The 10,766-nt window shown below is 35.4% G+C and overlaps 1 protein-coding gene across 1 annotated transcript in view; it reads left to right on the forward strand.

Moving 5' to 3' along the window:
• Positions 1-2,405: 2,405 nt before the first annotated feature.
• LOC126829829 (selenoprotein S) overlaps positions 2,406-10,766 on the forward strand; it is a 40,769-nt gene continuing 32,408 nt past the window's right edge. Inside the window, exons 1-4 of the mRNA XM_050559976.2 lie at positions 2,406-2,613; positions 6,990-7,127; positions 7,691-7,797; positions 9,755-9,835. Of these exons, the coding sequence (XP_050415933.1) occupies positions 2,541-2,613; positions 6,990-7,127; positions 7,691-7,797; positions 9,755-9,835 (399 nt within the window). The 5' untranslated portion in view covers positions 2,406-2,540. The remainder of the gene's footprint in view (positions 2,614-6,989; positions 7,128-7,690; positions 7,798-9,754; positions 9,836-10,766) is intronic.

Genomic DNA, 10,766 nt, shown 5'->3' on the forward strand with positions numbered 1-10,766 from the left:
TTTTTGTACACTGTGGTCGAGATGGACAAAACAAAATGTACAACTGCCAAGCGTTGCCTGTCATCATATTTTAATGATTTATTACTTGGTTTTCCTGATTTATGTGTACCAATGTCGTTTATTCCCGTTTTATTTGAATTTTCCACCACGTGTGTGTGTGTACATGTATACGTGTGTGTGCGGTAAGTTAGCTAATGTTATACTTAAAATTAAGTACAATTCTTACATGTCAGTCGGTTTAGGAGCGGCATCTTTGCATGAAAAAATTATTTTGTTGATTTACTTCTTATTATCATTACAAATTGTATACGATCATATTACATCGAAATAAAGAATGAAATCTAGCAATTTTTTTATTATCATTTTATTATTAATGTATATAGCGCTGTCTTTGTCAAATGCTCTTTAAATATATGCAAGCAAACATAAACCAAATATTTGAATAATCAAATTAGTCAAATTAAAATGAATAATTTCCAAAAGATGTACAAGGAACATACAATGCAACATAGTAAGATGTAAATAAATATTACTTGGAATGGAAGCCTATGTACAAATATTTGGATTTTAATTTTTTTTCTTAAAAATGTAAGTTTAAAAGACTATAGTATTCCATAATTGTTAGGCGTGTGAACTAACAGACTTATTGCCTTATTTAGTTAAATAACATGGTACCATACCATTTATACACTTATACGTAAAATATAACTGATAAGAAAACTTACGTGTAACTAGTACGTATTAATTAAGATAGAACGAATTAGTCTCGGTCACCCAGAATCTGGGGGTCTTCAGCGTTCTTAGAATATTTGTCTGCATGATAGAGACTAAAGAAAAATGTGTTTGTTTTGGGAGCTAAATTCTGTATGTTATGTAGAATATATTAATCAACATTGTGGTAGATCAGCAAAACGAAACTTACAATTATCTAGGTGTGACGTCACGGGGAATTTATAAGTGTGTTTGTACTATATACTGATGTTTTTGGATTATGCGATTCCTAACCTAAGTATAGTAGTCAAATATTTCTTTGGTATTTACATCAAATGAAAGGGGTGAAATTGAAATTTTTCATAGACCAACGATTTTCAACAAGGTTTCCACAAATCTTACATATACATTCAGAAATATTCCCCTCTGTATTACAAGCAAAAAAGTTTTTTGATAACGAGAAATTAACTTTTATTAAAACCATGGAACTTAAAGATGGGTTCCCGCTTAAAAACTGGGTGATTTAATGCTATATATGGACTAAAAACATATTCAAACTAATTAATTTGTCATAACTTTGCTTCAAATCCTTCTCAAACATTGTAATTGCGAAGGAATGTCCTGCTATAAAAATTCGATCAAACCAGGTCATGTTTACGTCACGTGAATTACCTCTCTTGGATGTCAGAGGAGAATTCATTGCATACATAAGACGATGTTGTCTTTAATCGCTTACTATTTATTACAAATATCGAATCCTAATTAAATTCCCGGATTATCCACTACCCGCATCTTTTTCTGTCATTTTTATCTCAGAAGGTGTTGTACGTCTAACTCTTCATAAAGTTTATCAACTTGTACATCAAGCGCTCAATGTTCGCGTGTGGCCTTTGACATCACGCGTGCAGAAATTCCTAATCGTCGGGCTGTTGATTAGGGAAACCCTTGCATTTTTGTCCTGTATACGCTCCATGAGTGTTTTTCGGGGAATCCAGTATTTTTATAATAAGATGGGATATCTCTACTTTCCATATATACCAAAATTGCCATACTTTTATTGGAAATAACCACCCGATAAATACTTTTCTGGGAAGCCATCTTTAAAATACATATAATGTTAAAACCGGAAGTGATGTAATTTCGCGCTTGCAAAAACTATTTGGCGTGTATTATAGTTGGGATTATTTCTGAGTATATATTTAAGATTTATGGAAACCTTGTTAAAAATCGTTGGTCCTCCCCGTTAAAATCTTGAATTAGTACAGTGCTTGACTTTTAAAAAAAATATACGCGGAGTCTCAAGTTATTTTATGATAGCATTTAATTCCTTTGTTTGTATGATGACGTGATGTAGACCACCAATTACCTTCCTATTTAGAAAATACAGTAAAGTGAATTTTGTCCGCTTTAGTTTATGGACCCCCTTTGATTACATCCCGAAATTTTCACCTCAGCGAGACATTGCAACATGTTGCTCCTCCTGTGCTGGAGAACATTCAGTCGAACGAAAATTTCGGAAAAGTTGATGTCAGAGCCATATACAAACATAAAGAGGGACTAGCTCTGGTGGAAACTGTATACAGTAACAAGAATTAACATTAAAAAAGGCCAACTGGGAACATTTGGTGGTCTGCAACCAGACAGTGCGCTTTTTTTTAAAATTATCTCCCTTCTTTGATCTTTACTACCAAGAAACAACATTAATCAGTATTTCCGTCTACGTGCTTGATTTTGTTTTGTTATTGAAATTTGTTTGTAATGCTGACGTGTTGATAAGTTTTATGAATTATTTTTGAGTGAAAATTGAAGGAAAACTTTAAAATAAAATCATGGATCCAACACAGAATGCGGCACCACCTGAAAATGAAACGCCTGAGGTGGTTGTCAACATTTTTTCATCGTGTAAGTTAAAACTGATAAAAAATAAAAGTAAAAGTGTTTGTAGTTTGTATGTTTGTTTACAAATTACGGTCAGTGGTTAGGCGTTTTGCTAATAATAAGATAGAGAAAAAATGGGTTTAACCAGAGGAGTCTGACCTTCTATATACACCATGTCCAGCCAGACAATATATATAATAAAAAAGAACAGAAATGCAATGCCTGTTGTTAGGGTGACCCACCATAAATAAATATCTCCATATATCTCGAGAATTACGCCACAATATTTATATATATGCCAAGCCTCAAATCAGTTTCACACAATTATAGTCACTAAATAAACGATCATGTTGTACTTAATAAGCTATGACCATTAATCATGTATAAATAATAGACTGAAAACTGGTTCCAAGAGTCGTCTATAACATCCAGACACTTTTGAGTAGAAGATAGGTTACGTGCCCTTGTTTTGAAATTAGTCTCGCTTAACCAGTCTATCGACCATTCTACGTCTGATTGACAGATCGGGATAATCAAGACTACTTTTTTACGAAACATAACAGAAAGCTAGAACAAGAAATTGAATTTAGAAATAAGCACGTTAGGTAGCTCAACAATCGTTTTAAGACGCTTGTAAAAGTAAAATGAAACTACTGCTAGTATCATGTTCCTGCCTAACCCGAGTGATTCAGAGATACTATTTGTACTAAACCAAAAGATGCCGCTCTTAACGGTACAGTTAATGATAAAGCGATTTAAAAAATGAAACGAACGTAATTTCTAAATCTGCTGTAATAACCAAGAAGCTTAATTTTACTGCTATTCAAAATCGTCAACAATAATTTTTTTACGGCTGTAATAGTTGATAGATTTGTAGAGAATTGCACGTGCCATGGCTATTTATAGTATCATACTGTCAGAAAGTTGGTCTCGGCACGGCGAATGTGCACGCTTCAGTGGTAGTCTCGAACTATCAGCGGTGGACTGTATTTCTGTGTGTACATGGGTCACCCTACTGTTGTTGAGGGTGGTACTTTTTACCGCCGACCACCGCCGACCAATACTTTTACCGCCGACTGTCGTAAAATTACCGCCGACCAAATACTTTTTACTGCCGACCAAGCATATTAAAGACAATATATAATATTTCACTTTCAACATAAAGTGGGACTTATGCTAGTGATCCATCCCAAATTGTAGATAAGTTCTTTGGAACTGAAGGACTTGCGTGTGCAAACGACACGATAGACTTTGAAAGAAGAAAGCATGACATCTCAACCGTGTACGAAAAATACCCAGACCTACAAAAGTACCTTAAAACCGTGAAAGATAGAATAACAAAGTTCATTTATATACCTAAGAGAAAAGGTGACGAAGTCAAATTATGGACAAATAACAACGCGGAATCTGCAAACCATATTTTTAAATGTGCCATTGACTGGAAACCCCAAAAGGCTCCAGAATTAATCGAGAAGCTGTATATGTGTGTGAATTTTCAATTAATAAATTTAAGATCTACCCTGTATTTTTCTGGAGATTATGAACTTTGTGGTCGCTATAAAGCATATTCTGTTTCTGAACAAAAGTGGCGCTGTTTCAGCGAAGAGCAAAAAGAAAAATGTTTTGCAAATTTTCTTAAAGACTCGAAAAGGAAGCGCGACAAAGAAGAAATTATTTGTTCAACAAACAAAAAATTTTGTGTAGTAAAGAAAGCAAAATTACCAACCCAAAAACCCCATCAAACCAAAAGGTGTAGAAGTGTTCGCACTAATAGAAGATAGGCCTAAAATGTTATACATTTATAACCAGTAGCTGAAACAATCTTGATATATTTGCCCTTCAATATCTAAATTGTAGTTTTGTCCTTCCATATTCTTTAATATAAATATGAATGTTTTTCGACAGTTGTACGTGATTACACCTCAAATAAAAAAATAACATTTTTATAAAAAAAACAAACAACCGTAAAATAGTCGGCGGTAACAAGGAATCATTAAGCATTTGGTTGGCGGTAACAAGTATTTGGTCGGCGGTAATTATATTACGGTCGAAAGTCATTACAATGCGGTCGGCGGTAAAAAATATTTGGTCGGCGGTAATTACACGACGGTCGGCGGTAAAAAGTACCACCGTGTTGTTGATGACTCGATTTTACCTGCTCTCGCTTCGGCTCGGGTTTTTTTTTCAACAGTTCGTAATGTTAGGCAATCAAACCTCTGTCGATTCACTCAGATATGTTTTTTCTTCAATCTAGTTGTTTTGATTTGCATAAGTACTCCCACAAAACGATATCATAGCCACTTGTTTCCAATATTTACATTACTTTCGTCCATTTCCATTTTGTCACTGCCGCCATGCCCAGACGTCACCCAAAAACCTAACCAACCTCTGAAGTCTTGTATACTTCTGCCTCAAAATGATGAATATTCACCAAAACCTGGCAGAAAATGTATATGCAAACCCTCTTCTTCGATTCTACACCCAATTGTCAACAAAAATCGCCATGCAGAAGGGGGAAAATGGAAAGGGAGAGAAAAACTAAAAATATCTTTGGCACTTGTTTGAATGGTCTAGTCACTGCGGATTGATTTTGTGTGACGTCAGCGACAGAGGTTTGATTGCCTGACATTACGAATTGTTGAAAAAAAACGAGCCGAAGCGAGAGCAGGTAAAATCGAGTCTTCAACAGGCATTGCATTCCTGTTCTTTTTTTATTATATATTGTCTGGTTGGACATGGTGTATATATACGGATAGAAGGTCAGATTCCTGTGGTTTAACGTACACCCGACACATACTAGGTCATTAGGGGACAGGCTCCTACTTCTTGTCACTTATTGTCACGTACATGCTGGGAATCAAAACCACACAACTCTTCCACTCAATGATCATGACTATATCATGACATGTCACAAAGACTCAGAGCACATGTTAATTAGCCCATTCAATCCGCAAATATATGCGATAAGGATTTTGCTATCCAAGAAAGCTGACCTTTTTTGATTCCGTAAGAGTTTTGTTAGTGACTCAATGAGAGAGAGAAAAATTGAGTTTAACGACCACCCGACACAAACTAGATTATTAGGGACAGGCGGCCCTACATGCTGCGAATCGAATCCACACAACTCTGTTCAATGACAAAGAGCACACGTTAGCCCATTCCATTTCCAAATGGATTCAATTAGGATTTTGCTAGTCCGGGAAAGCAGATCTTTTTCGGTTCTGTTAGAGTTTTGTGACTAAGGTCAGCCTGCCCATGGGTAGAAGCTTTTGGTAATCGTCTGTTTCGCACCATGGCTGATTCTTTCATTCCGACAAGGCTGATTCGTACCATGACAAGGCCGATTCGGACCATTATTTGAATGACGCCAGTATTTAAAATACCAGTATGTTTGCATATATTTAATAATATGACAAGAATGACAATAAAAATAGTGAAATTACTAATTAATTATTTAAATAACAATGAGCTAAATCATGGAAAATGTGCTTCACATTCTTGGCTGATTAGGACCAGATTCAGACTTTAGACCCTATTTTATGATAAGGGGATATTTCATGAAATTAAAAATACATTTATGTTTTGCTGACATCGTCATCCTGGAACAATAATTCAGTTTGCTAAAGATCCCATCCTTTTCAATAATATTCAAGTTTTGGTATTTGTCAGTTCATTTTAAAAAGATTCTACCACTGAAGTTTTACTGTGTTGAGTCACAACCATAGACTAATGTTCTGAAATCATATTTCTCTATAATTACAGAGGGGGGGGGGGGGTGTTTGAACACAAATCACAAATGAGTCAGTCGACCTAAAGTCTTTTACTCTCTCCTGGTCAACTTCTGTCATAAGTCCCAAAGTAAGACTAATAGGTTTAAACTATAAATTTATTGAAATCTGGGACCTGTGAATGGAATTTAGCTCATCTTGAATTAAGTACATAAATGCTTTTGATCTAGGTTAAATAAATAGGTAGTCTAAGCTTCTAAAAAACAGATACGGTAAAATTTATGAGTTATAAATTAGTAATTATTTATACATGTACATGTAAATACAGAATATGAATTTACGTACATGTAATTGCTTTTTGGTGGATTCAGAAAACATTGCCATATCTCAGTTCTAATCATCAGAGGTTTTCAAGTGCAGTTAGTTGAAAATATGACATTTCAGCCACAGAGTTACTTTTTTTTTTTTATCTCTAACCATATTCGGTTAGCACATACATGTATGACCAGTAGCACCTATTTAACCTATGGGGTCGAAAAATCAGCCTAACATGCAATTGATGTTGAAACATTTGTCAATGTGTTTGGTATGTTGTGTCATAAATTAGTGACTATAGAAGAGATAAGAAATCTATTTTTATAATGAGTTTTCTTTTACATGTATCATCATCAGTATTAGAGATAATACAGGGTTATGGCTGGTTTTTACTGATTGGTGGTGTAGTAGCAATATATCTTAAACAGAAATTGAATCCTACTTTAGAACGGATGGCTAAACAGAGAGAGGATAGAAGTGAATATAAGAAGTATGGTATGTAAAAATAGTTTCCCCCCTTGTCTTTCAATCAAGCAATACATAATTACGTTTTTATGGTATATTATGTTGCATAAAATTAACATGCAAATAATCCAAAACATGGTAACAGTACTTGATTTTTAGATCAAATCAGACAAAACTAGTTCTTATGAATTCTTAAGGAGGCAACTTGACATAGTCATATGGTTGATTTATACCACTCTACACTGCCAGATCAAGCCATTTATTTATTTTTTGTACATAGCTGCATTTACTTGGCAAATGAAACAAACCTCACTTGCAATTTAGCTACCATCAAATGGCTTATAAATGTATCATGGAAGACCTCTATTGCAGTATATCAATAGTTTCTAATGGCCATATTTGGATTACTATATATATAACTAAAAAACACAGTTATGTCCATATTTTTATTAAAATCTACTGCACTGAGGCTTTAATTGTGTTAGGTCTTAATCTCAGGACGATTTTGGCTCTGTTGAAATACTTTAAGATGTAAAAACAGCACAGAATTCTACAATACATAATTATTATTGTATTATTATTTCATCTCATAGATAGTGACACAGCTCAGAAAAGATTAGAAGCAATGGAGAAAGCGAGGCAAAAGTTACAAAGTCAGTTTGATGAACAAGCATCTAAATTTGCAGAAGAACAAAAAGCTGTAAGTAAGATTTTTAAAAACTAGGTGATCTACCTGCAGTCTTTGATAAATTCTGATTAACGTTGGAATCTCCTAATATTTCTATCCTTCTAACATCTACAATATTTTTATTTCTGGGAAAAAACTTGTTTTGGTGTACTCATAAATGATTGTGTTTATAAACAGACACATTTATAAATGTTGACATATTAATTAGCTGTCAACTCTGTTGGTTGTCTGTCAACAGATTTCCTATGCAAACCCTACATTTCCTTTTAACAAATTTGCAAGGGTGCTTTGTTTTCCTCATAATGTAAAACTCAATCAAATTTCAAAATTGGAAACAGGAAAAGGGTACGGCAACACTCCCTTAGAGAGTAATTCTTTGATCACAAATTCCAGAGTTGTCTCCCCCATTTGAACTCCTGAAATCTTGTGTACTTGATACAGGGCCAAGTTCTTGATATAATTTTTAAACATGGTGAGATTTTTGGATATTAAATTTTGAATATACTAAGCAGCAAAAGAAACGTCCGGTTGGTATGTTACTCTGAATAGACGCATTGCATAAAACTTGCCAAATGTTTTTATTGTATATTTGTGACCACATCTCCAACTTTACCTGAGCAATAAGGCTCCTTCCCAAACACAGAATTGAACCCAGGAAATGTTCTCAAAAATGCAACCGGACTTCTGAGATGGTAATGTGTTCTCCATGATTTTTATATAACTCATGCTGCACGTGCTCTTCACCGGGACCAGCTCTATGAAATGCACCCCCATACCTGGTTGAATCATTCACACTACAACGTCAGCAGCATGCCACGACTCACGACAGCTCAGAGGAACCAGGCGCTTGGAAAACTCGACGCTGGCCACACTGCCCAAGCCGTTGCCAATCACTTCCAGGTCAATGTTCGGACAATCTACAGGCTTCAGCAATGCTTTCAGGCCACCAACACCATGAATTATTGCCCCTGATCTGGTAGACCAAGGGTTACCACAAGGCGAAAAAACCGCCATGTTGTGCGACAGCACATGCAGAATCCCTTCACACAGGCATCTGAGACAGCACGTCAGACAGTGGGAACAAACAGGAGACCCATCAGTACCAATACAGTGCACCAAGGTCTCACCAGAGAGAACTTCCATTGCCATAGACCTTACCGTGGACCAATCCTCGCCATCGACGTGAACCTCTACAGTTTGTCCATCAACACCAGAATTGGCGACACAGGCAATAGAGAACTGTTCTGTTCACAGATGAGTTGGTATTGCGTATCAACTGCAGATGGCAGGACCAGAATATGTCATGGAACGAGACTCATGGGGAGGTCCAAGCATAATGGTTTGGGGTGGAATCAGCCTGAACCAGAGAGTGGGTCCTGTGGTGTTCCAAAATCTTGGTCCAGGGAGAAGAGTGCACTACATCGAAAAAGCTCTCAGACCCCCACGTCATACCACATTTCGCACGTCATCGAAACAATGTTTTCCAGCATGACAATGCCTGTGCCCACACCGCCAGAGTTACTCGGGACTTTCTACAGCAGAACGGTGTCGACGTTATGCACTGACCAGCCCTCAGTCCTGACATAAACCCGATTGAACATCTTTGTTATGAAATTCAGAGGAGACTTAATAACGCTGTACCGAGACCAAACAGAGCCGATGGATAACATACAAATAATGGTGTGCTTATATTGTGATTTTAGCAGATAAGCACACATGAATCTTCAACCTATCAGAATGCTCCAGGATATATTATTGTCGCTTGACTGTTACATACATCATAAAATGAAATGGGGTTTAACGTCTCACTGTTCTTCTCCGGCTGGGCTAATGAATTAGAGATATTGTGCCCAGAGAGAGGCCCTACAGTCTATTTTTATAGCAAATTCCAACTGCCAAGGAATCTTTTACATGCACGCCAATGTGTACACAGGACCTCAGTTTTTATTTCTATATTTATTTTTAATAGAAAGAGGAGGCCAAAAGACAGGCAAAAATAGAAGATTGGGATAGACATCAAGAAGGCAAAGGTTACAGGTCAAAATTCAAGGTAAGTTTTCCATGGAACTTTTCTCAGGTGAATATTGTGAATTTGTTCATCTTCCAAATGCCAAATTCTACATTTACAGATATGTTCTGTATAATTATAAACCAGTAACATTATTTTTATTATGTCTACCTTGTATATCATAATTTTTTTTAATTTTCACTGTTAGAAAATAAACAACCCAATTGATTATTGATGTAAAATAAATGATTAATTTTTGATCATTGGTCAGGAAATTAAATACTTGTAAATTGGACACTCATTCTCAAAATTAATCAGTGAGTCTTAAACTGGACACAAGTACAAATTAGATGATTTTGGGTGATTTTAAATGATTTTTACGAATTTTTAAACAAAGTTTTGATATTAAACTAATATGAAAGAAATAAGTGCTAAATACACAAGATTACATGATACAGGAGTTACAGTGTAAGCATGTGCCTATATTTGATAAAGAATCGCGGGCAACATAAACTAATGTATGATGTAGTGTACATCTGTATTTAAAAACAACAAATGGTGGATGAGTCAAAACAAGATATCTGATATTCAAATACCTGTTACTGGCCAGTTATTGAATTTATGACAATCAAAATTATTTTCTTAGTAGTTTCTATGAAATGATGTACGTTTCCTTGTCAGGCCTTCCATAATGTACTACTGACGAGGGATAATCAAACTAGAAAATAGTAGTTTACATTTAACAAATAATAGTGTAATTACTTTTCTAATTCTGTAAGGCAGTATATCTTTAATCTTATAATTGTACTTTCCTGTATTGTTTGTTCAGTTGTGTTTTTATTGACAGTTATCCCGCATTGTCTAATTTGTCTTCGGGGGTGGTGGCTGTTGATCAAAAGATCGATTATTTTATCGACTGCAGGATTGGGGCATGTCTATATACATGTATATATAGTGACAAACAGCAGTTTAC

Source organism: Patella vulgata, chromosome 8, assembly GCF_932274485.2.
Source record: "Patella vulgata chromosome 8, xgPatVulg1.2, whole genome shotgun sequence".
Classification (NCBI taxonomy): Eukaryota; Metazoa; Mollusca; class Gastropoda; family Patellidae; genus Patella; species Patella vulgata.